The sequence below is a fragment of the Pungitius pungitius genome, chromosome 3 (assembly GCF_949316345.1).
Source record: "Pungitius pungitius chromosome 3, fPunPun2.1, whole genome shotgun sequence".
In the NCBI taxonomy this organism is placed as follows: domain Eukaryota; kingdom Metazoa; phylum Chordata; class Actinopteri; order Perciformes; family Gasterosteidae; genus Pungitius; species Pungitius pungitius.
This window is the reverse complement of record NC_084902.1, coordinates 7,702,403-7,728,257: the sequence shown is the minus strand read 5'-3', so window position 1 is coordinate 7,728,257 and position 25,855 is coordinate 7,702,403. Positions and strand designations below refer to the sequence as shown.

Sequence of the window (25,855 nt, the reverse complement as noted above, 5' to 3'; positions counted from 1 at the left end):
ATGTTAGAATTAGGCTCATCTGTGTACAGGGCTGTTGCGTCTGGTAGGTAAATTGGCTCCCTTAGCTGGATTTGCCATGTCTTTGTCAGTGTCTCATCAAAACTACACTTCAAATACAAGGAACGTCACTGATATCAGTGACACCTCACATGCACCAGGTTTATACACATGCCTAAAATGTAACCTAAAACCTTGAATGTTAAATCAAGAGGAGGCTGAGCAATGCTTAAATAGGATTGCATTAGGTTTTTTGGTTGATAGGGATTGCTTTTAGCAGTGCTGCACTTGCACACGTGCACTTACTTCTTATAGAAGATATTTACTTCTACTGAGCGAGTACTTGACCGTCCATTACTGAAGACAGTCAAACATTTTTTGTAATTTCCCTCCTTGTTTTTACTTATAATCAGGTCACAATCATACGGTGTATCTATATGAGTCCAGTTCAATCAAGAAATATTTTCCTATGAATAAATGGTAAACCCTGGTTGCACCAACTCCTGTGAATGCGGCAGCCCCCATGGTCTGTGTGTGTGTGTGTGTGTGTGTGTGTAATGCATATTCCCTCTATTTTATCTATTTCCTCTGGGGGACAGTTATCACCCTTGCATTAGTATGTATAAGACGCAGGGAGCCAGCAAGTACGGAGAGTGTTGGTGCGTCGTGTGCATTTGCCCTTTGTCCCGGCTGCTATGTGTTCTGGTATGCAGCTGAAGGTCGGGGCCTGGCGGCGAGCAGGACGACAGGGGCCCAGTGAAGGGGAGCTGTAGCTGGGAAGAACCACGGAGACCAAAGTCCAGCGGCTCTGAGGGAGAGCCGGGACCAGGACGGGGCCACGGATAGCCGGGCTAAACAATGCAGATCCTTGTGCACGATCTAAAAGGATTACAGGCTATAGAACGCGAAAGGAAATCATTAGTTAGTACACTATGTGTGTTCCTTATCCATCTGCGGCGCCTGCGTCAAGCAAAACCTGTGTGTAATTTAAGAGCAGCAACTGATTCACACCTCGGGAAGCTGAGCTATGACATTCCAGAAACTTCTCGCCCGTCATTAACTCACTCTCATGAGTTCACAGGAATCATGCACAAGCTGTTCCTGAGAATGCTGCGAGTCAAGAAAGTTTGCGGCGCTCACATTGTGAGCGGTCCAGCAGTCTTCCTGCTGGCCATGAGAGGCACTGCAGGGTAAAAAGTCTCCAGCCTCTTTGGTTTAGAGAACGACGGCACTGACCTCTGACCTTCCCCGCTTAGGCTTGTCGACCGCAGTCCGCGCTGCACAAATCGGGTCCGTGTTGAATAGGCTGGATTTACAAAAGGAAGAGATAATTAGGTAGGTTTCACGTGGCCTGGATTGTGTCGAGCTAAATGTGGAAACACTAATAGTTTTTTATTTTTTTTGTTAGGTTTGGTTCCGAGATGAATTAATCTATACATAGAACAAATGATCATTTTCTTGTTGACTCACTGCAGAACTTTGGAAGACAAGTTTGGGAGACTGCCTTTTTGTTATGCAATATTTCACATCTCGGACCTCTGAAAAGCCTCAAGGAAATTAAACTGTGTGCTACTAAACATTACAAAGGGTTTGAAACAATTTGTTGAACAACCACATTCTCCGGTGATGAATACAATGGATGCATTGAAGGATCGGAACATACAACCAGAGCTCTGCAGATACATTGTTTTGGCGCATGATGGTTCAAATTCCACAGACATGTGTAACATATGAATGAAAAGTTGTTTGCACAGCTTTCCTCCATTTATGTCTTTTTGATAAATAAGGTCCGAACACAAGGGGGAAAAAAGGGGATTCGCATTTGAAATTGGGAGCCTGAATGAATAGTGTCCCTTGATATAACTGCTTATCCATTTTAAATATTTGGAGGAAATATGGAAACCTACGAAAAGGGAAAATGTTTGTTCTCATCGATGAAAGGCCACGATGTGACGGGAGAAACAATGTTACATCAAAAAACCTGATTTTTAAAAAAAGATGCCAAACTGCATAATAACTATCATGTTCTGGATCTTTTGATATTATACAACTGTGTACCACACAATTTTTATGAGAAAGGTGAGAAGAATATTCCAGCATTTATTAATTATACATTTGTGCTTCATTGACCTGAATTAACGAATTGGATGGTCATTTTGTCCACTCTATGTGTACTGTGATGATTCAGGAAGGGTCTATATTGATTTGTAACCCGAGGAAAAAAAACAATTGTCTATTATACAGTCAGACCCTGTAAAATGCATCCAAAGACTTGCTAGAGTAAAATGACTGTTCAAGGCTACCCCAAACAAGTGAATGATCGTAAAGATCAAAATGAATAAATAAAAGAAACACAAAAGATTTTTAAGTGAGCCAGCGTCAATAATTTTTAGAACGCATCTGTAGATCTGAAGCAATTTTCCCACAGATGATGTTAGGAATTCTGTCATATGCCTTGGTTGTTGTGTGTGACTGTATGTTTGCGAGGGAGTGATCCACATCTCCCGCCGAGGGTAGAGCCGCGAGGCAGCACGGCGTGCAGGTTCCTGTGCGTCTCGTGTGTCTTCGGTGACAGGGCGTGGCACACAGTGTGATTAAAAACAGGCATTTTCAGTTCACAATGTAGGTGTGCACCGATTAATCATACCAGTGTAAATAATATTATGTGTGTGTGTGTGTGTGTGTGTGGGAGGGGGGAGCGTCTTTCTAAAGAGGCTGATTGACATTGCGAGGAACAAACACACATTAAAAACTGGGTGAATACACTACATCATAATGTTGGTCAGCTGATTAATTACTAGTGTTAATAACACTTTAACAGCACCTTGTCTTACTTCATTGGATTGTAATTATAATTTTATTTCAGTTTTTTGCCAAACATTTGGCCATTGACAAAAAACGTGTCAAAAAATATTTAACATTTAAATTAAGTTATTAAAAGTTAAACCACTCATTAGGCAACAGAGGATCTCTGTCACTGTAGTCCGATTATAGTAGCCTGATACAATTTAGCACGTATCAGGCGGTTTCATGTTGTAGCAGCTCTAGAAGCTGCTGATTATTTTATCAGTATTGCATCTACAAAAATTAAATCAGCAAAATGCACAGTGAAGACATCTGCTAAAACAGTTCAGCAAAGTCGTCTCCCAACCTTGCACCGTGACCCCCAAGCTGCTCTTATTGCACGTTCCTCTTCCTTTTAGATCTGCTCGGTCAGCTCCACATGTCACTCTCACAGGGAGAGAAAGATGGATTCTCTCTGCCTCGTTCCCACTAACGCTTTTCACATTCATAAACATTATGGTATGTGCGTGCATGTTGTGCGTCATGGAAGGAGCCTCCCCTCCCTTGTGGGGTATGTATATGAATGAATGGCTTCTACACAGGGAATGGCTCCTCCCCAGGAAATCCACCACTGTACTTTCCAGAAATAGAGTATGACTTGCTTAAAGTGAAACTAACGCATCAGAGCTTAACGTGATGGAGACCGGGCTGTGCCTCTTGCTGCAAGGGCCGCTTGTAGCTGAACCTGCTCTCGAAGGCGCGTGCGTATGTGGATCAGCAGCAAACCGGCACTTTGAATTCCCAACGCTGCAATGTACATGCACGTATACACACAAGCAGCTAGACCCGCAAAGCCAGAGCAGCATGGTGAGATGTAGGCGGCGTGACGCAGGCATCGTGAGTCACTCTGACATAAAACCTGAGTTAGAACACACCGTCGTGGTGGCATTGCCTCTCAGACAGGTTTTAAGGATTGCTGCTCTGCCTTCACTCGCTCCTATGCAAACTGACGATACGCGAGGAGGAGACACACACACACACACACACAAGATCACTAAGCCAAATCCTTTATCAGTATAAACCTCTCATAAGATTTTCTTTCAGTTTCATATTACAGACTAGGGTCCAAAAACGATTGTCGCACTTTTTTTTTGCTTCTAAACTCAGATATAATTATGTAAAAGGCTGTAGCTATGGCAACACAAACCTGTTATCTAAGCACCCCACCATAGGTCCAGTGTTTCCACAGTGAATGGGGGACTTTTTGTCCATTTCTTCATGTTTATTGAGTGTATAGGATAATTATTATTCTAAAGGTGTTGCTCATGAAGCCAACATCCACGGACACCTCTAAGGGATCACAATTTCTTGTGACCCCTATAGATTATTACATCATTTGAAATGTTGTATGTTAAGGCTCAAGATTTGATATAAATACCTCAAAGGAGGCTTCGCACTTCCAAGTTAGGCCCAAAATCTTCTAGAAGGAGGGGAACTCCTGCTGCAACACCGACCTCCACCACAAGAGGGCGCATAATCTCCTACTGGTGCTGGGAGAGCGGCTCAGCGCATACCAGACTGTTGCCCAATCCTGTTTGTTACAAGAGCGGACAGAAAGGCAATCTTTAGTGCATGTTTCAGCCCTTTTCCAAGGATAAAGAGGCCTTATTTAAATGCAGATAAGACTGCAACCTCGCCTGATGCGTAACATACTTTTGAATGTTTCACCACAGAGGAAACCGAGAGCTCACGTTATACAATTGTGTGCGCTGCCAAGGCGCAGTTATGGGGTTTTCTGCTTACGCAATTAGTATGGAATAAAGTATTAACACTGCGTAATGTTTTAGAATAATTGCCCCCTCAAACTGCTTGCAGACTTTGTGAGCAAACACAACGGGAGCCTTGGATTACTCGCACACATACACGCACACACTTCCCAGATGTGAGACAGATGTTTTGCAGACAAGGTCAAGGAGTCCATACAGTAATTGTCTGCTCCACCATTTCTCGGTATCCTCTGCATTGTTCGGATCACCACATCCACATAAATCCAGGAAATTTCCTTTGGAATGGAAACCATGTCCTTCTCTCAAAGACAAATTTAGGTTCCTTTTCATTCACTCAAACATTTATTCTAGTCTCAAGGTACATTCTATAGGATTGCTACACACACACACAAGCACATACATTTAGGTGCACACCTGAGAAAAAGGAAAAACGCTATACACTTCTCTGACTCTCTGTTTCTGGGACGGGACAGATGTTTAGAGAAACTGCTGATGATGAGAATTACCCAAACCAGCAGAGAGATTATGAAACATGAGGACAAGTCTTCAATCTCATTATCCCTACCTAAACTAATCTACCAGGAACAACCCCTCCAAGTAATCCATACGCGTCTACCAGTGTAACACACACAGATATATGTGCATGCACAGTGGTAAAAGGTGATCCATATTAGTAATAAATATGCAGGATACAATGTTACTGGGCTTGGAGGGAATCAAAAAAACCATCCTGCATGGAGGCACTGGAGACATCCCAAAACTCATCACTGGGGCAAAGGTATTTATTTACATATTATAGGAAAATCAGCTTAGCTCTCAGTTATAGAACAAGTGGTGAGGACTCAGCTATTTCACTATGCAGGCGGTTTCATGTGCAGTAAATTAATCTAAATGAACCACATCTCAGAAAAATAGCAATTTGTTTAATCTTTTGGACAAATGACTGAACGGTTGAAAATGTGTTTCACAAAGTAGTTACAAATGTGATAACAGGTACTGATAGAAGTCAACAAACGTACCAATTATGCAGGTCATCTTGCTGCAAAAGCATCAATAAAGAAATATTATTATTATCTTCCAATACATTGTTCTGTGTTGGTTGAGAACTGGATTCTAAAGGAGCACTAATGTAGAGCAAAGTGATTGGCCAGCTGAGAGTATGATATGTGAAGGTTGGATGATGCCTGGCTTTATTACTTGAGATATATGGATTTATATGGATTTCATTTACCTGATTTGTGCCAATTTTAAGCTATTTCAAAAAGATATGAGCTGTTACGAGGTGAGCCTCCCTGTGCCTTTTAACGAGGACACCGTCAAAATTAATGACACTTCAAACCTTGAAAAAAATTGTCTATAATGTAAAGAAAACTCTTATGTACGTTTGCAGGTCTTTTCTATATGATATATGACACCATATATTACTCAGTTGTGTGTGTCCCCTATTTCCACCCCTGCTACATTTATGGTATTAGTGATCACAAGCAATCCAAACACTGTGTGGTGTTTCCGATCATCGTTTCGGCTCTCTTTTTAAAAATCAGAGGAGCCTTTAGCCGTTTTCTCTCTCTCTCTCTGTGCTTCTCCTGGTGGTCCTCTGTTACCCTGCAGGTGACGTTCCACTTCCGCACCCAGCTGTGTGACGATGAGCGCACGGTGATAGATGACAGCAAAGTGGTGGGGACGCCCATGGAGATAGTGGTCGGCAACATGTTCAAACTGGACATCTGGGAGACGCTGTTGTCTTCCATGAGGGTCGGGGAGGTGGCGGAGTTCTGGTGCGACACCATTGTGAGTGCTGAAAGACTCTGAGTGGGACGCCAGCTGTGTCCCGTTTCAATTTGGTTTGCGTGTTGCCTCGTTTTCCTTTGGTGCGCTTTTGTGAAGCGCAGTGCGTCGCTGTCGGTTATGAGGAGGTCCAATGTAGACTTTATAAAAAGAATCTATTTCACACTACAGAAGTTATTGGCTAAAACACCCTTTGATTTAACCTTTTTTCCATCAAATAGAAAATGAACAAAGATTTATAGAGAGAGTAAATGTAAAGTGAGTGAGGTGCTGCTTTAAAAGGGGGTTCAAGAGGCTTCCTGACGCAGAAACACACACAAAGTACTACTACTACCGCTACTAGTACTAATAAGAATAAAAATAAATGCGATTCACATTTATTTATTAAGAGAACTGCCTCAGGAACATTTGAATGACTTGCAGTTTAGTGTTACTTATCTGTACGGCCTGTTGTGACCTCTTCCTCTAATGAAAGGTCGTCTCATAGGCTATGCAGATATATCGTATATGAATATATAAACCCCTCCATGTATATACACTTCATAGCGTATATACTTTCTCTGAATCTGTCGCTGAAGGTGTACCTCATTGAATCCATCATTTGTTATTTCTGCGGGCGTGCTGGTGTGTGCCGTAGCGTCGTTAATCTGCAGCTGCCTCGCTTTTCATTAACGGGCTCTGATTCCGGCTGAATCAGCACTAGTGACTCGCCTCCACTCTGATTAGATTTGATGGGGCTTAGAGCATGTATTCACTCCTCTCTGAACAACATGGCTGCATCACACACACACACACACACACACACACACACACACACATCAATGGGGATGTTATGCAATGTCACTCCCAAACAGTGGAGGCAAACTTGCCACAATAGACTGAGGAAATGGACTGGAAATAATGTGACACAACTCATTCTAATTACAATCCAAATCTAATCAGCTCAATGCAAAATGTGTATCAGAGTACCTGCATGGGGTAGGTGCAGTAGGAGAAAATCACACTAAGTTACTGTTGACCGAGGAAGTGTATAAGACACAATCTACAAAAAGTCTACTTTAGTATAATTCCATTATATATATAAAATATATATATATTTCCTCTCCAGCACACTGGAATCTACCCACTTGTGGCCAAGAGCATGAGGCGCATTGCAGAGGGCAAAGACCCAGTGGACTGGCACATCCACACGTGTGGAATGGCCAACATGTTCGCCTACAACAGCCTCGGCTACGACGACCTGGACGAGCTGATGAAGGAACCCAAACCCCTCTACTTTGTCCTGGAGCTGATGAGGGTGAGAAAGAACAGGGATTTGTGTGCATGTGTGTCAAAGGGAAGCTTCACAAAAAGGACACGACAATGTGTATGTGTGCGTGCGTGTGTGCGTGTGTTTGGCAGGTGCAGCAGCCTAGTGAGTACGACAGGGAGACGTGGGCTATGAGCGATGACGAGCGGCTGAAGGTGGTCCCTGTGCTGCACGGCCAGGGCAACAAGCTCTACAAACAGGGGCAGTACCAGGAGGCCACACAAAAGTACAAGGAGGCAATCATCTGCATCAAGAACGTTCAGGCCAAGGTAAATCAAACGATTGGCTTCGAAACTGCAGACAGAGAGAAGCGGTGTGTATAGGTTTAAACTACATTCCCCCCCCACACCCGTGCCCTTCAGGAGAAAGCATGGGAGGTCCCGTGGATGAAGCTGGAGAAGATGGCCAACGCCTTAACGCTCAACTACTGCCAGTGTCTCCTCCGCATGGAGGAGTACTACGAGGCCATCGAGCACACCAGCGACATCATCAACCAGCACCCAGGTTTGCCCCAATTATCGTCACATTGAGAAAAATAGACTGTAAAGCCGTGGAGGATTTGGGGCGTGACTACTTTTTGATTGACGGTTGGGCTCTACTGCCTGAAGCCCCTCACAATGACCCTCTTCTGTCAATGTAAAACAACGGATGATCACTTAGATTTAAAATGTACCGATAGTGTAACTTCTTAAAGTCAATAAAAGTTGGGGCCCAGAAGTTGTAAAATACACCACATCAGATACGAACTCCCAGCATTCACTTCTGCCTCGGTAACATGAGCTTGTGTTCGGCCTCCAGGGGATTTCAAGGCCTTCTACCTGCGAGGGAAGGCCCACGCAGAAGTGTGGAACGAGGCGGAGGCTCGGCAGGACTTCAGCAGGGTCCTGGACCTGGACCCCGGCATGAAGAAGGCCGTCAAGAGGGAGCTGGCTGTGCTGAGCATGCGCATGGAGGAGAAGAACCAGGAGGACAGGAACAAGTATAGAGGCATGTTTTGATACGAGACTGAAGCAGAGGTTTGAGAATCTGAGAGGCGATGAGCTGACGAAGAGTTTAGATGCGGCATCTCAAATCTCCAGCCAGGTATATTTAGTCAAGAAGACATAAGCCCCTCCCTTTTTGCTTTTTCCCCCCCCATTTCCTCCAAACATGAGTGAGACAACCAATGGACTTCACACTCTCTGACGGTAAAGTGAACATGGCTTTTTGCACCTTTCGTACCAAAGAAATGTGCAAAAATACAAATCAAGGGAAAACTTCACAGTATTGAGAAAAGAAATATGCAAAGAAAAGAAATACCAGCCCAAGGGGAACTGTCGATGTAACGCACACGAATGTGGAAACATACATGTAATGCGTGTGCGGTGTCGTTTATTTGGACGCCCATGTGCTTTCCTGCAGGAAGGTAGGTGGGAAGATGAATTGCCTACAACTCACATGTATGTTTGAAATATATGGAGCTGGACACAACCTTCGCTTACTTAACATAAATACTTTGAACAAGAGGAAACTGATGACATAGCTATAACATCATTATAACATGATAACAAGATTCAGATGTGCTGATGAATGAATTTTGTGTCACATTATTACCACCCAGACACCAGTATAACCCTCCCAAGAAAGCACAAAAGCATATTAGACATTGAACAATTCATTTTCTGTATGTAATATTGTTTTGCAATATATGCTTTTTCAAATCACGTATTAAAAAGAACCATCCATTGTTCCCTGATTGATTGACACTAGATAAATTACACGGCCTGTGTGTCTTCGTACCAGATGTAATGCAAAGTCGTTTTTTCAAGCCAACAGTCCCACTTTCCTAGAAGCAACAATGAAGCATTTAGGTGGCTTTATTATTTCTAAAATGAAGCTAAAGCTAATTCTCGGTCTGTGTTGTAAGCACAGCGGCCTTCCACAGGGTGGGGCTCTGACCACGATTATCCCTGTTTATCCCTGAACCATGTTGACGACGTTATCCTGAGCCCAGCGTTTTCATTTTTCATGAGGAGACAGGGGGCTCGTAAAAATAAATGAGCTGGCTTAAAATCTACTGCTTGTCTCCTCCCCATCTTTTCCGTTTGGACCTCTTTAAAAGAGAGACAGCAGAAGGACACGGGAAAAGTACTACCAACACATCTGGGATGCGCAGCGAAAAACACACATCTGAATGCACCCGCGTGTGTGAACTGAGATGAAAGGTCGATCGGTGTGGCGTCACACCGAGAGCGCAGTTCCAAGCAGGGAACCCCAACTGGTCGCTGTGGGACTGTCACTCCATCAAACCCCCACATTCCCCACCAGCACAGGTCACAGTGCAGCAGTCACTCAGACCAACGGGGCTGACGCTAATGCACCAGTCTGACGAAGAGGAGAATCAATAGGAGCAGATCGACGAAGACCGGATTAAACATCCAGCCCTGTCGTTACTAATGCAGCCCCCCTGCTGAGTCTACCACAACTGTGGTTTGACACAGCACTCGTTAGAGAACTAATGCAAAGGTATTAACTTTATCTTCACACCGGAGAACCATCAGTGCTAAATTGAAGGGGAAAAAAGGATTCAGAATTGAAGAATTGATTTAAGGCAGGTGGATGTGCCATTGGAAACCCCCCCAGGACTGAAACACTGAGCTACAGTCGGTTCTGCATAGCAGCACAATCTGCTGCTTTCTCTCCTCCATAAACCTTTGGTGCTGATGTTTAAAAGGGGGGAAGAGAGGGAGGAGGAGGAGGAGGGGGAGGGGGGGAGGCTGCCCTGCTCCAGCATAATCGGCATCCAGACGGCAGAAAAAAAAAAGTTTCCCACAGGAAGTACAGTGAGTGCATGATCAAAGTAAGATACATTTTATAAAAGAAATGGGGATGAAGAAAACGTTTTTGTTCTGGTCTTCACACTTTGTTATTTTTATTTTAAAATATGTATGTGGCAATCTTATTACTATATGTAATGGTTGTCTTTCTTTTAATCGTATATATTGCAATCATTTGACTAATGCTATTGTTTGGAGACCTGTGCCCCATTCATTGTTTGACACGATGGCAGATGGAGCTTTACTTTGAATCAGCACCTAAAGAGCAGAAGCCACACGGGCTATAAAGGCTATACAGCTATGGCTTGTATTGTATAGCATCAGAATATCCAATAAAACATCATTTGCCATGAAAAGTTTGTTCTACGAAAAATGACAGTGGAATTCTGATATGTCCTATTCAACACACATTTTTATCATAAAGCTATATGTGATGACGAGGTTCAGAAGTGACTGACAGTGAATAAAAATCTACGGCTTATACAACGCAACCTAAGCCAAAATGTACCTCCAACTTCGCAAAGAATCTACAGCATAAAAAACACATGTATAAACACACCAACAGCCACAAACACATACCTTCACATGTAAACATGTCTCACTGAACTCACCGGTCTGAACACGATGCTGAGCACGAAGAAGACTTCAACAGGTTCACCTCCTTTACTCTCAAAAGTTGTATCACCTGTGTGAGTACCTGCCTCAGATGTGCGCACCGGGTGCTCCCGAGGCGGGGCGTCTTGGAATTAAGTGATTATTTATCATATTGCGGTTGGCATTGTCGCAGTGTTTTACTAACCGGTCAAAGTTAACTGTATCGGGTGGATTAATTACTTCCGCTATGTCCAAAGAGTTCCGGGGGCTTTTACTTTGTATTTCTTTACCGGAAGTGTTCGGTCTCAATGTGGTTAACTTGACACCGGTCCCAAGTTGGGTAGAGGCGCTGCGTCGCGGAGACTGTGGCTGATTTGAGGTGGTCTTGCTTTGAGAGAGACGCGTCACTTCCATCTGTCTGCTTAAAGAAAAGGAAGGAGGAGTGCTAGACTACTTTTTTTCTCAAATAAACAGACAGACTTTAAGGAAAGTGGTGTAAGTGGATCACAGCGGGCGACGGCAGCTCCTCCTTGGATGTATCAGTGAGGTGGGGAGGGTTTCGGGAATGAGCCACACGCTGGATGAGAAGGACGGAAAGTGAGCCAAGAGGAAGATGATATCTGCAGGAATCAGACTACTGTTATCTCTGCGCTGATTTCATACTTTTCTTTTCCTTTTCTGGCGGGGAGTTACTGTTACATCCGAGCTACTTAAAGCTCCTTTCAAATTGGCACATCTCCACCCACCACACCTCTGGCTGGTTCATCACATTATTCCAAAAAATCAAAACTTGAAAGGTCGTTTGTGATGGATTGTCGGTGCCTGCTGGCTTTTAATTAATTTAAACTCTTTCTATACATTGTTTTTCTCCTTCATTTTTATTTACCCATCTAACTCGATACAATTGACCCCTGAACATGGCCATCAACACGGACACCGACTTCCTGAAGTCCAACTTGAGTGAGGGCGGGGGACGCAGCACTCAGCCCGCGGACCCCCACGAGACGGAGAAGCTCCTGACGCTGACCACCGAGCCCGGAGGGAACGGCATGAAGATGTCCACCTCCTTCACCGTCAACATGGACAGCGACAAGGGCCAGGAGGCCGACCTGAACGGCCACAGCGTCGCCCTGAGGTCGGGCTCCGCCGGGCAGCTGGGCGTCGCCGCGCCCCTCTCCCCGTCCAGGGCGAGCCTGAGCCGCTCCTCCACCGGGAACGCCACCGTGCAGGAGACCCCGAAGCCCAAGGATTACCTCATCCTTGTCATCCTGTCCTGCTTCTGCCCCGTCTGGCCCGTGAGCATCGTGGCTCTGGTGTACTCCATCATGGTGAGCATCGGGTGGGGGTTTTGCTGTTGTTTTTTCTTTCTTAACTAAACCTGTTTTTGCAGGTGTCCAAAACAAGAAAAGCTGGGAGTGGATCGAGTGGATGAGATGAATATGTGTCCGTGTGGTGGGTTAACTGTGAGCCGCATATTGGTTCAACAAGGAATCCAAAATTGTCTCCATTTCGTGGGCCAAGTCTTTCATTTCAAACTTCATAAAATTCAATTATTCATATCAGTTTGTATTATTGTTGACATGCAGTTATTCTCTACATGATTTAGCTTTAGAAAGTGAGAGTGATATTTAGGAGAATGTCAATATTTCTCTATACAAGCTGTCACAGAGCGATGCAAGGAACATTCACAGAAAAAATATCAAATTATTAAGAAATAGAAAACGTACTCAATGGGATTGATCAATTACTTTTTGAATATGAATGAACCAGGATAACGTCACCGGTTCATTTTTGTTATTAAACTCAATGGTTGGATTTGTTTCAAGGATTTTTCAAAGGATTCCCCGGAATACACACACAGACAGACACACCTACGCGTAGAGCTCGGTGCGTTCGGCAGGTCTCAGCGAGGAGTTGTTCTGCTCGTTAGACGCTGACGCTGATCCCCTCGCTGAGGGTTTCAAGATGCAGGAAACGCTGATACAAGACACTGACGGCGCCTCGCTGGGCAGCCGCAGATGCTTGATATGCTGCCACCGCTCAGCGGTCTCCAATCAATACGTTACACAGTGCCGTCGTCAACCAACCCAACTTCACATCACATCCACTGAGTCTATAGGGTGAATTTGGGTATACTGGGACATCAGGTAATTTGGGACAGCATAAGGAAAAAGCATTTTACTTCTCTTTTGTGATGCCACTTACAGTATATCATGTGACTTAAGGCCTAAGCAATGTATTAGCACCCCTAACTTTACCATGTAAAAGTAAAATGCTTTGTCCTTATGCTGTCCCAAATGACCCGATGTTCCAATGTACCTGAATTCACCCTACTTGATTTATGTTGAGGGTGCCCCACGATAAAACCCAAAGCTGACGATTTTTCTTGTTGCAGCGATGTGAGGTCTGCAGTAAAAATGGTGGACTTTTTATCGGATGGCTGCGATTGGCTCGCGGCTCGTTTCAACCAGACAGAGTGACATTTTATTTTTGTTGAAGCAATGCAAACATTGTGTGATGGTCAAATGGAATGTGAAGGGACAAACTAAATTTCATTTATAGTGACACATGCTGCACACATACGCTGTTTATAAGAACTCATCACTGGACCGCTGTTGCGGCTAAGGTAAAGTCCCTTTGATAAAAAGATAGCGTTAATGACATTTCACAGCGTACACATGAGTCCAAATGACTTGTGTCAGGGGGATACAATGAAACATCCGGCAATCCACTCTCTGATGGAGGCTGTGGAATGCCCATTACACCCAGCGGGATTACCTTGTCCCAAACAATTAGCAGTGTACTTTTACTACCCCGTTATAGCTCTTCCATCGAAGTAAGCTCAGGTGTTAAAAGTTTGTCTCGTAAATTCACAAAGTCAATATGTGAAATAAGGTCTGATGGAATAACAACTGCAGATATTAACTTTTTTATACAGTAATCAGATTGTTGTGTTTTGTATTCATGCACTACACTGTGCTTACAGTATATGGGTGGCTCCATACACATTACGCAATGTAATGCAAGAGAAATCTCCCCTGGGATTGGCCGGTCAGTGATCTGGCTCAGATGAGATGTGCTCATCTGCCGAGGTACTGAAAGTGTACGTCAGGCTCCAATCCACTGCTGAATCACACAAAACCCCTTTGTCTTTATTTCCTGATGAGACTCTATGACTTTAAGTGTGTCCATGACTACAAACTACTTCAATGGGATTGTGCTCCAATTGAAGCAGAATTGGGCTGTTTGTGCTTCATTTTACGATAAACTGAGCCAGAGTACAATATTCCTTAGAGATTGGGATTATTCCAAAATGGGAACCTTCTGGATGGGATTTTTTGTTTTGTTTTGATGGAATGAACAAGACGTGGCCATCCTTTTTCTTCAATGTGGCTCAGTATCTACAACATCCAAAAAACGTCAAAGTGTTTAGATATGCGCGACCTCTGCTTGTGCCACATCATGTAATGTGAGCATTCTGCAGTGGTGGGAAGTAACATTTCCTCATTGAGTACATTTTTATGGTACTTTTACTTTATTCGAGTATTGGAATCGCATGCACCTTTTGCTTTTAATCAATTAAATTTCAGACGAAACTATACTTACAGGAGTTTTGACTTCATTACAATTATTTCACAGCTTTGGAGTTGTGTTTTACATAATTTTATAGTGCACCTAATTAACAATTACCAAGGGTGAACAGTGTGTTGTTAGTACTTTTACTTCCATAAAGGATCTGAATACTTTCGCCACTGAACCTCTGTGCGTTTGAGCCAGAAAACAACAGGCCGGATGGCCGCCTACCGGAACTGCGCAGTGCAGATAAATAAACCCGTTGACACTCTTCTGCATGAAGTATCTGGCAGATCTTTTCCAGCTGGAGTCTTTTAGTGGCATCAGTAGAAACTCTGTTGCGTCAGGCTTTTAACTCCCGTTGGACGGCGGCAGCTTAGTTGCTATTGAAACAGCCATTTGGGCTCTTTACCTCTGAGAAGCAAGGCAAAGGCAATGCAGTCAACCTATCAGCTCTGTAATATCACCCCTGTGGGCACTACCCACCAAAGGGAATATCAGACAGTATCCACAAGACGCTCTGTACTTGGGCCATCATCATTATCAACCCACTGACATTCACAAGTCAAGCACGGAGATGTGTGTGTGAGAGAGAGAGAGGCATTGACAGAGGGCAAACGAAAGAAAAGGGAAGGAGGGAGAAACTGGAGCCGTCCTCTAATTCGATAGAAGGCGAGAGAAGTTTATTTGGTTCATCTGCAGAGGGCAGATTGCAGCAGTTCGGTGGCAGCCATCACCACGCTCTCTGTCTCTCTCTCTCTTTCCTAAAGGTTACGGGAAGGCGACACGGAGCTATAAGGGCCGATTGGTGTGACACAGACAGAAAATGGCCATAAAGTAGTTCCTATGGCTGGATTGGAAAGGAATTGAATCAGACACCAGAGTGATGTCAGGAGAGCAGAGACTGACAACGCTCGCTGTGAACAAATGGATCAAAAGTAATGTGGTTGATGCCGCAGGATAACAGCCCTCGAGAGCCAGATCCCGGCTAAGTGCCGATAGCATCCCCGTCCAAGTGAAAGCGGATACTTCCGGACAGTTTAGCAGTAAATGAAGGAGCTGCTGTTCAATTATTATTATCATCGCAGCAAAGTCAGAAGAATTCTGATTCATCAAGTGGATCAAAAATGATGCAACTCCTTGAGAGCATGAATGTAAACCACTGTGATGTAGGCTGTGATGTTAGTGTTGTGTTTCCGCCTGTCTGCTGTCCCCAAGTGGCCCAAAAGGCCATATGACCGTTTTATGGTGGTGGGGATATAGAAATTGACATATGTCCACATTACAAAGACTGCATTTCAGAATTCCACTGATGGTTTTAACTATAACCTTGATAGAGCATCACTGTAGGCACAAAAAGCAATTTTAGCAGTGATACCTCATTTGCAAATACAAAACATAAAGCAAATGACCCAAATGAACCGTAATTAAAATATAATCTGTTAAGGCCTCACTTATCCTTGGACAAGGAGTCAGCATCTTTTTGTGCCCGGCAGATGGTGAATTTCTAACGACAACACAACACCCATCATCATCACACAGTATGCAGTATGCGGTAGCGGGACCACCTAAAAGCCAGCTTCCAGCTGGCGGCCACCGCCGGTCTCTGACAGGCGCTCCGGTGGAGGAGGCTTGGGCTGGCAAACACGGAAGATGTGCAGTCAATTATGGGGATTGGAGAAGCAGGGGTAATAGGTTTTTACTGCTTAGACGGGCCTATCCCAGTAATGGGAAGGCCCAAACTGCAGGAGCGTTATTGCACGCTCGGCAGATTTGCCGGTGAAATATGGACTCGCAATCCTGCACTGGATGGATGACGATGAATGTGTGTGTGTGAGTGTGCATTGGTAAATTAGTTCTTGTGCACAATCTATTACAGCAGATACATTGGGAGAGCACTTTATACTGTTGTTGCTAATTATATGAAGCCTATCACAGTCCTGCAGAGCGAAACTCATATGCTGCTTATATTATATTATTAAATAGATATATTACTTCCGATGTTATTCAAAACGGTAATAATAGTATTCCAATATTTTAGCAAAATTTAGATAAATAAATTTAGGAAACAATTATAATGAGTTTGTCACTGAAATTAATCTTTACAGTTTATTCTGTGTCTTTTTACAATTGATATACAACTTCAGGAAGGTGGAGAGAGACTATGTAACCATAACTGTACAAATCTGTGTTCTGTGCATATGTGCACAGAACACAAATAGTCTCCTGGGCGCTTCACAGCAGCCCACTGCTACTGATATGCGAAGAATGGTAACCATTTTAAATCCTTTCATGAATCAGGAGAAACGAATCTCCTGATTGGTGATGAGTGCTTCCTCTTCCTGCATCAACCTGATACCTATTTAGTTACAGATGTGTTGGCCCTTTTAAGGACAGGAGAGCCTGCACTTTGGAGATATACTGAATAGGCGGTGGGCTCTGCTCATCTCGAAATCAGTGTGCGCCGCTGTGGACCCAAGTGTGACAGTTTGCTCATTACTGCTGAATGGAAGAAGGCTTATATCGCTATGGCCTTGTGTTTTAAGGTACCACCACTTTTTTATATTAGGAGGAGTAGCACAAAGGCCTTTTACAGTGCCTGTAGGAGTGCAGAGCCATTGTGGGTCAGACAGACTGGATCATCTGACCGCATTGAGTGGTTTGCGATCTTAATGGACATTTCAGTGTAACACGACTAAAATCCCAGCTTAGAGGCCACAATTCTCCTCACATCCCACCAGAACAAAGTGGTTTAAACCGACATCCTTCTTCTCATCATAAATATGACAACTGCAACTTACCCTCAACCATAACTTTTTTCTATGAAAAGTACAAATGAGGAAGTCCACAAGAAGGCAAAATGACAAATAAAAATAACTAAACAATAATTGAAGTTAGGGGCATAAATGCAAATAAACTGTTCTTATTTGCTCATGATTGCCAGCCTAACAGACTCAGCAGCTCCGGGTTGCACATGTTCCCTCTCCAGCGGGGTGATGCTGCCTCTTCTATTATTGATGACACAAGAAAAGGGGAGCACTTACTGAGTTAGTAGCCTGCACCTTCCTCGGCTGAACACGTGAACTATGTGTGTGTCTGTGTGTGTGTGTGTGTGTGTGTGTGTAGGGTGGGCTGGTGTGTATGTACTCTGGCAGCGCCATAAACACTGGACAAGACACTTTGAGGGTAGAAATTCCCATTCAGAAAACCACTGTGAATCAATATAGACATACATCAGCCGAGTGAAAGACACCTCCCACTAAACACACACACCCACACATACACACACACACACGCGGATAATGTCTTGCAGCCCTTGTAGCTAATATCAAGCAATATACAGTGTATTAAGTATGCTGTTTAGGCGACATAGGCGGCTTTCTGAGAGGGACCTCGATTGATTTAAGGTGCTGATGTTGCTTTTCTCTGTGATGTGAATCCGAATCAATAAAGGCCCGACTAGGATTGTGTTTCCACCATAGCTTCACATTGCATTCTTGAAAGGGAGAGGCTGAAATGTGTCTCTGTGTGGGACAGAAAATATATCCCAAATGATTGAGATTCTGCAGCTTAAGTCAAGTTGAAAATGAACGGAAGCCAATTTGCTTAAGTTGATAAAACATGATCAGGCCTGAATTATACCTCCAATTTAAAGACTTGTCACTTTCTTTTTAATGTGTTATCAAACTAGGAATAAGAATGTGACTGTTTATTGTATGAATTATATAACCTTAATTTAATTAGCTAAAAAGAAACCCTCTTAATTGTGTCATTTAAGGGAAATCCCACTCTCAAAAAAGCATTTTGAGTATTGCTTTCAGCAGCAGGTGATTAAATGGAACAGCCCTGTCGATCTGACAACACCCGAGCCTGAAGACAGAGAGGCTCATGGGAGTGAAGAGATGAAGTAACATGGAGGGGATTGAGGAAGGGTGGAGGGACGAGGGGTCTCTCTCTTTCTCCCTCTGCAGTGTAACCCTATCTTATACTGTAGACACACAACGTATTGTTATTCGTTTCACCACACAATGGCATCATTAAGTTAAATTTGTTTAAATTCCCACTGATGTAAGGTCTCACCTTGCCTTCTCTCCGTGTAACGTAATTTCTATAAACTCTGCTCTCTATGTTTTGTCTTTGGTAGGATTTTTACTTCAATGCAGGCAAATGGAGGAAATGAATCATCCTTTAATAGGTCCTATTTCGTCCTTAAATGTAAAGAGATAAAAGAGAAATAAGATTGTGAAATTGAATATAGATGAGAGGAGTGAGAGGTCCAATTGCTGCTGTTGGTTAAGGTTTAAAAATACACATTCAGCACCGAGGACAGCTCCTACAATTTCCATCAGCCTTTGAAACGAAAATATGGTGTTATAATAAATTGCATGAGGGGTTTGAATTAAAACGTTTGTTGCATGTGATGTCTTTGTTTTCTTTCTTTGCTGTTGTTTCAACACCCACTCGGCGTGACACGTCTCTAATACTGCTGTCTGACCGCTTGAATGATCTCAACGTGGACACTGAAAGTTGTTTAAATCTCCGCACACAGACCGGTTTGATGGACATGCCACTAGATAACCTGATAAGTGAAATTCAATGTTTTGCTTTTGAAAGCATCCCTGTACAGCGGTAACCTCCCTGCATGGTGTGTTATAGTGTTGAAAGATTGTTGACAGATGCCGGCTGTGGCCAGTTGTCCCGTAGCATCCAAAATGTCCCCACGAATGGGCCCGGCTACGCAAACGAAATCAACACCACCCGACTAGCACAACACTGCAGCGTTTTCACTGCATGATGGATGCATTCAGTCACACGACCAAAGGGAGGCGGCAGGAAGTGGAATTTATCGGACTAAGCAATGTTTTTCCAGCACTCCAATCTGCAATGATGTCGTTCTTTTACCGCAGTGTAAACTGAAATACTTGTTCAGCGTTTATAGTCATCAACATTTGTGTTACATCGGGACTGGTTATGCATTCTTATCCCTAAAGTACTGGATTTCAGCACTGCTTGCTTCCTGTGTGTATTACTCTCTAACATGACGGTAGTTTTGTATCCATCGCATACAATTTGCATTTACTTTAAATGAAACAGACACCTGTTGACTAGATTAGCTTAGTCAGCCTGAGTGATCTCATATGGTTCTCATGGTCAGCAAATTACATTACTACTCCGGCTGTTATATTTTCACTACATGTTTTAATATTATAGAATGGCTCAGTAGTTTCCAACATATCTTACTTAAAAGGACGACATGTTTGGGACTATTTTTAGCCAAAGACTTGTCCATGTTTGGTAAAAATTGATAGAAATACCTTCACTGAATGTACCTAAAAGGACTAAAGGCATTTTTGAAAATATTTAAAAGACACACATTAAACTTTAGGTTTCACCGATAAATGAAAACAACATTTGTACACCTCTGCCATGTACATTAATCGGTGTTCAACAGTATCACAAATTATAAGCAGCCCAAATCCACTTATTTTGATGTGAACACTGTGACCGGGAGAGATTTGTGGTTTTGGGGCTCTCACCCAGGAAAGCAAGGCGCGGGGGATTGAGGAATCCCATCCATCATGTTTCCCACACACATAAATCATCCTGTCTCCACAGCTGCATTACACATAACGCAATATACATACAACATCAAGTTGATCTACGACTCCTTTGCAACGCTCCCCTCACCTCCTCCCTCCGATTGGTTCTGCAAGTCACATCCTTCCATCAATCTCAATCTGAAAAAGACAAATGCACCGACAATTATTGTTACCATTTTACTTTGATGAACTCTACAACACCCAGTAGGCAAGTCAACATTACTTTACTATGTGTGTCAATTCCCGTTTGAAATAACTTGGCCGTCAACTAATGAAAACAACCTTATGATTCTTGTGTGTAACTCTCAGAGAGTCATGCTGCCTTTACAGTGGTAGGATATTTGAAATATGATGTATGGGGGCTAATTCTAATTCTAATTTTATGTTGCATTACACTTGAGATGCAGACACAAGATGTCAATTTATTCTAACAATTTATTTTAACAATTTATAGTTGTTGTCTTTGTCCTGAAGGGAACTTCACTTTCTACATACAGTTCATTTTGTTGGCATGGGTCCTTTGATTGAGGTTTTTCTGACAATATTTGCACACACAGTGTGACAAGATGGAGACCTACTGCGTTAATTCAGCCACTGATATGCCGCTTCGATACAACTACATTTTGTAGTCACAAAAGAGTGTATTATGTTCTTCCAACAGAACTCTCTCCTGGAGTTGGAAGTGACTTTCGGACCTTTAAATGTATCATAATCATATAAATAGATCATGCACTATTCAACGCCGCTGGCATCGCAACCTGTCGACAATCAACAGCATCCTGCTACTCGGTCATAAGTCGGAAAACAAAAACAAATATGCGAACGAATGATAAAAATAAGCCATATCTACCGTCTATTTTTGACGTGGACAACAGTGTCATTTTGTGAGGTTTGTATTCTAGTGTATTTTCTGAATAGATATGAATCTATTGACCAAGATAGGTTCATTGTCCTCCATTTCTTTACAAACTCTGACCTGAAGAAAAATATCTTTTCAATTTATAACATAACTTTTCCACGAGGCAAAAGGGATAATAGGTGAACAGCTCTTCAGTGGAATGACGGCTCCTTCACACCAGTGGAACATATTTGTTAAAAATCCCTCCTCTGTGAGCCATCACCTACCTTATCTTTATCTTTGTTAATATGACCATTCCTCTCTCATGCCAATTTGTTAGAGAAATACAATGTATTCATGAGTGTGGTGTTGCTGTTTATTATTATGTGACAGCTTACATGTCCATGCCTTGCTGAGCCTTATCATTCAAACCTTATCATTCCTCTTGGTAATACCCTGTGCTTTTGTGTGTCTCCAGTCCAGAAACAGTCTCCAGGTGGGGGATATTGACGGGGCCAAGAGGCTGGGTCGACTGGCTCGTCTGCTCAGCATCTTCTCCATCATCCTGGGCGTAGTCATCATCGTCGTCTTCGTCTCAGTTTCAGGTGCAGAAAACAACGCCGAGCAGGACATATTTCAAAATACATTTTTTGTGTTTGTTAAAATGACTAAAAAGCTTAACTCCCCCTTGTATAGTGCCTAACCTAAACCGTATAATTATAGTGTATCTTATAAATATTCAAAGCTTGGTACGTGTGCACATGTCCAAGCACAGCGCTTCAAAAAGTGTCTAACAACAAAGAATGCCTGCTGTATTACAATTACAGGTGATATATGACCCTACCACACAAGCATCAGATGTGTGTTTTATACGTCACAACTCAGCACTTTTCCAAGCCTTGTATTGTGTGAGTGAAGAGTGAGTGGTGTGTGTGTGTGTGTATTGATTTAGCACAGTAGTGGCCGTAGTGGGCTGACTGCGCACAGGGGCGGCTCACCTGCTCCTCGCATCCTTCGACACTTGAGCTGCACCGGTCAGAGTTATTCATTTGTCAGTGAGATCAAGCGGCCTTTGTGTCCGATCGGACTTTCTCTGGCGATGTCACACTTCTCCTTTTCTTTCTTTTGCAGTGACCCACTGACATGGAGGAACTGAGGGGAGAAATGAACCGTGAAAGCCAAACCACCAATGCAACAATGAAGGAAAAGCCCAATTTAAAAAAAACAAGAAATACAATATCCAACTTTATGCCACATTGTAATTACATCATGACTGATGTCAGAAAGCAAAAAAAGTGAGAAACTCATGAGTAGGTACTTCAGCAGGTAAACAAATAAACACATTGAGAAGAAAAGTCAGAGATGCATGCATTAGAATTCTGTAACATTTGCTTGATACAAATAATAAAAACCTTATGTAAAATTGGTTCAAGTTAAAACAGAGGAAAATGCAGATTTGTGTGTGACAAGGAGGACTCATGAATGTTTATTTTTGAAATAATGAACTGCTTAAACGAAGAGGATGATCCACGTGTGAGGCGAGAACGAACGACAGACGATGCTACGTCCTTTGAAAAAGTGATTCTGAGTTTGAGTCAAATACGGGCAGCTGCGTGTAATCCTCTAATATTCCTTACCGAACCCCTTGCATTCAAAGTATATACAGCTACAAATATATTTGACACATGAATATATGAGTACATATATGTGTGTATATATATATAGATGTACATTTTATAAAATGTTTGTATGCCAAGTGGTGCTGGGTTTGTTAGGACTGTCATGATGGCTGCTTCGGCAGCACTTAGAAATTCAAGGGTTTGTGAAAAAGGGGCGGAAACTTATTTTTCTTATTTAATATCATTTTTTAAATTAAAAACTAATTGAGACCAACTGCATGCCTGAATGTTGATATCCAACATTCTGCCTTCATTTTGACTGTTATTAGCTGTCTCTTTTCTTATTAAGGAGTCACAGCGGGTTTGCACATGGAGAAGTGATTGGTATTACACTGTACTTTATCGTTTTCATTACGTGAGTCCAGCCACTGTGGAATGTGAGTGGGCTGGGATCTAATCCCCTTCATATCTCCCGAATCCACGTAACCTTGATCTGGCAGAATAAAATGCATGCAGATCCTCCCTCCTACTTTTTTCCTTCACCCTGTCCAGTTATTCACCAGAAAACAGGATTTAGAGGCGGCCATCCTTAATTTCGGTCCCCTGAACTCCATTTCACAAGTTACAAATACTACTTTCTACTACAAGGCTCCCCATTTTCCATTGTCATTCTTACGTTATTAAACATTAACTGATATTCGCCAGGGTTTCACCCCTACTCCTTGTATTAGTATAAAATGTATTCATAGAGGAATATATATGCAATATGTACGCATGCTATGGGCCTAATCGGCTGACACACATTCATTTTTTGTAAATGAACGGGTCCGAGTTTGACTGGTTAACAACAAATAGCATTTAAAGAATATTTACCTGAAATCCAAGCACGACAGGCTGTCTGTATTCTTCACTTCATCGGAGAGAGTTCACTGTATTTAGTCCCCTGTGGCTACATAGGGCTGTTGTATTGACACATTACTAGCTTATGCTACAAGCACAGGAAACGTCACCATGTAGCAATATCAATTTATGCTTATTTTTTTCTTATTCTTATGCTAATTTAAGCAGGATAAACTAAACACGTTTAAGGGCTTAGTCAAATGAAACTAGAGGAACACCAACTCATTTTCAGTGATGAGGGATAAAATGTTTCCGCTGGCCAAGAAATTCCTCCTGAACTAAACATCAAAGTCAAACTGTGTTTGTAATGGTCAATGTTTTGTGTGAAACAGGCTTTTATCAATTCCATGGAAATACATAGTTGTACATACAAATCCTACTTTTTGAAAGCAGCAAAATCCAAAGAATCCCCGCGTTTACTACCAATCTATAAAAGAAAAAAAGCACATTACAAAGTGTGTCCTTCCCGTAGATCACATTGAGTGTAGTTTACTGCTCTAATATACAAAAATCCCATAGCTGAAAGTGGTCAGGAGCAGCTTTCTAACTGTGTAGCCTATAAAACAGTCCAATCCTCCATTTCAATCAGATATATGACGGTTTCTTTTCCACTATACTGTATGTGCCAGTTTTTATCTCTGTGGTGTACACTGTGCATGTCCGGAATAAACGTTACCACGCATGGTCCAAGTTTCTTGCCTTTTGATCTTACCGTTTGTAAAGAGTTGTGTTGTGTTCAAATAATGAAAAAACACCAGACGGACGGGAGACATCTTGGAATGAACAGTTAAAATCCAAAGTATTTAATAAATGAAAGGGTGTTGTGCTAAAAAGGACATCTCAGCTGAGGAGCCGCTGGTCTCCGCAACCAACAGGCCACGGGACAGTCTCACGACCATCCCTAGACCGTCTGCTGTCTACGACCAGAGAACTTGAGAACAATGGCGGCCTACAAGTATTTATACCGATCAGTAAAGGTGTGAAAGTCGGTGGCCACGCCCCTTGGAAGTGGCCACCTGGTGAGTTCATTGTAGCTCGACTATTGAAGGCCTCTCAGTCAATATCAGTTGTGGTGCTATCAAGTATTACATGAAAGCCTTTCGGTAGATTACATTACATTGAATACAAATAAAACTGTACATTGGTATTATTCTACTGATTACAGTTTCACAATTACAGCGGTTTTATAACATTCCCATTACTTTATTGAATATCTCCAGAATCATGGTTGTATTTTGGTGTACACTAAATGCATTTTATCTATAGTTAATTTATGAACCAGGTCGTCAATTTATTTTTTAATATCCTACAAATATAAAGCTACTTTTAAAAGATAGTAAATAAAACCAGAATAAACTGAAGCATGTCTTTCTTAACGTGCTTCTCAAAATCGTTTTTTAAGGAACACAATCGATTTGAAAATACCATTTAGCCAAATGCTAACAGCTTCTGCCGAGGACTTCAAGACAGAAAGCGTAGACCAGGAGGGATCACACTGCTCTGACCAATCCTGCTTCAGATAGAGGTTAGGACCTCCCACCTCATTAGCATACAGACACACGCATTAATAAATGTGCAAATGTATGCAAACTGAAATGTAGAAATCAATATGATACAGTCCCATAAATAAATTAATAAATGTAGGAGAAATGTAGAAATAAATATATGGTGTGTACACAAATGTTATTTATCATGGCTGACACTGTGGGTCCATCAATACACATCTGGAAAGAAACGTGACGGAGGCCTCAGTGAGAATCATAAGTTTGTTTTATCCTAATCAAGAATCTCACACAAACACAGAGAACCAGACTCTGCTTTTCTATTTCAGCCCTTGTTGTTCAGCGGACTCTGTGCTCGACAGAAGTTAGTGTAGCGCGACACTTCCAAGTGAGAGGATCTGGCGCTTAGTTCTGCTCGGGTGGCGCTCGGTTTTCAGCGGCAGACATTTCGGGAGCTCAATGCATCAGAACTGCTGCAGTCTGAAGACAGCGTGTGCACTTTGTCTGGACCAAAGCTAGACTCCAGCACAAGGTTTCCAGTGTTGTGCCTGAACGCGTTCATTGAACGATAGTTCATGAACTCGTTCATATTTTGGGCGAACGTGAACTGAATGTACTGTGTTAATGCCCGATGAACGTCACTGTGAACTCGTTCATTCTGGTGTCTGTGAACGGCGCGTTCTTTCAGGTTAACGTTGTTCAAATAGGTTGCCAGATTTCTATAGAAAACACACCGTAAACGCGCCTT

The 25,855-nt window shown here is 42.6% G+C and overlaps 2 protein-coding genes across 2 annotated transcripts; both read left to right on the top strand.

Moving 5' to 3' along the window:
• Nucleotides 1–5,189: 5,189 nt before the first annotated feature.
• aipl1 (aryl hydrocarbon receptor interacting protein-like 1) lies at nt 5,190–9,394 on the top strand. The gene is made up of 6 exons (XM_037465335.2): nt 5,190–5,346; nt 6,180–6,359; nt 7,465–7,653; nt 7,758–7,934; nt 8,028–8,169; nt 8,464–9,394. The coding sequence occupies exons 1-6, from the start codon at nt 5,251–5,253 to the stop codon at nt 8,661–8,663; spliced, it is 984 nt and encodes a 327-aa protein (XP_037321232.2). The 5' UTR covers nt 5,190–5,250; the 3' UTR covers nt 8,664–9,394.
• Nucleotides 9,395–11,399: 2,005 nt separating this feature from the next.
• Nucleotides 11,400–24,289, top strand: trarg1a (trafficking regulator of GLUT4 (SLC2A4) 1a). The gene is made up of 3 exons (XM_037474557.2): nt 11,400–12,403; nt 21,565–21,691; nt 22,218–24,289. The coding sequence occupies exons 1-3, from the start codon at nt 11,993–11,995 to the stop codon at nt 22,226–22,228; spliced, it is 549 nt and encodes a 182-aa protein (XP_037330454.1). The 5' UTR covers nt 11,400–11,992; the 3' UTR covers nt 22,229–24,289.
• The last annotated feature ends 1,566 nt before the right edge of the window (nt 24,290–25,855 follow it).

What these genes read in the sequence shown, in the direction of transcription:
- aipl1 (XM_037465335.2), top strand. Translation starts at nt 5,251, where the DNA reads ATGCAGGATACAATGTTACTGGGCTTGGAGGGAATCAAAAAAACCATC. An exon ending in TTGTCCTGGAGCTGATGAGG is followed by an intron (nt 7,654 to 7,757) that starts GTGAGAAAGAAC and finishes TGTGTTTGGCAG; the next exon opens with GTGCAGCAGCCTAGTGAGTA. An exon ending in TCAAGAACGTTCAGGCCAAG is followed by an intron (nt 7,935 to 8,027) that starts GTAAATCAAACG and finishes CGTGCCCTTCAG; the next exon opens with GAGAAAGCATGGGAGGTCCC.
- trarg1a (XM_037474557.2), top strand. Translation starts at nt 11,993, where the DNA reads ATGGCCATCAACACGGACACCGACTTCCTGAAGTCCAACTTGAGTGAG. An exon ending in CTCTGGTGTACTCCATCATG is followed by an intron (nt 12,404 to 21,564) that starts GTGAGCATCGGG and finishes GTGTGTCTCCAG; the next exon opens with TCCAGAAACAGTCTCCAGGT.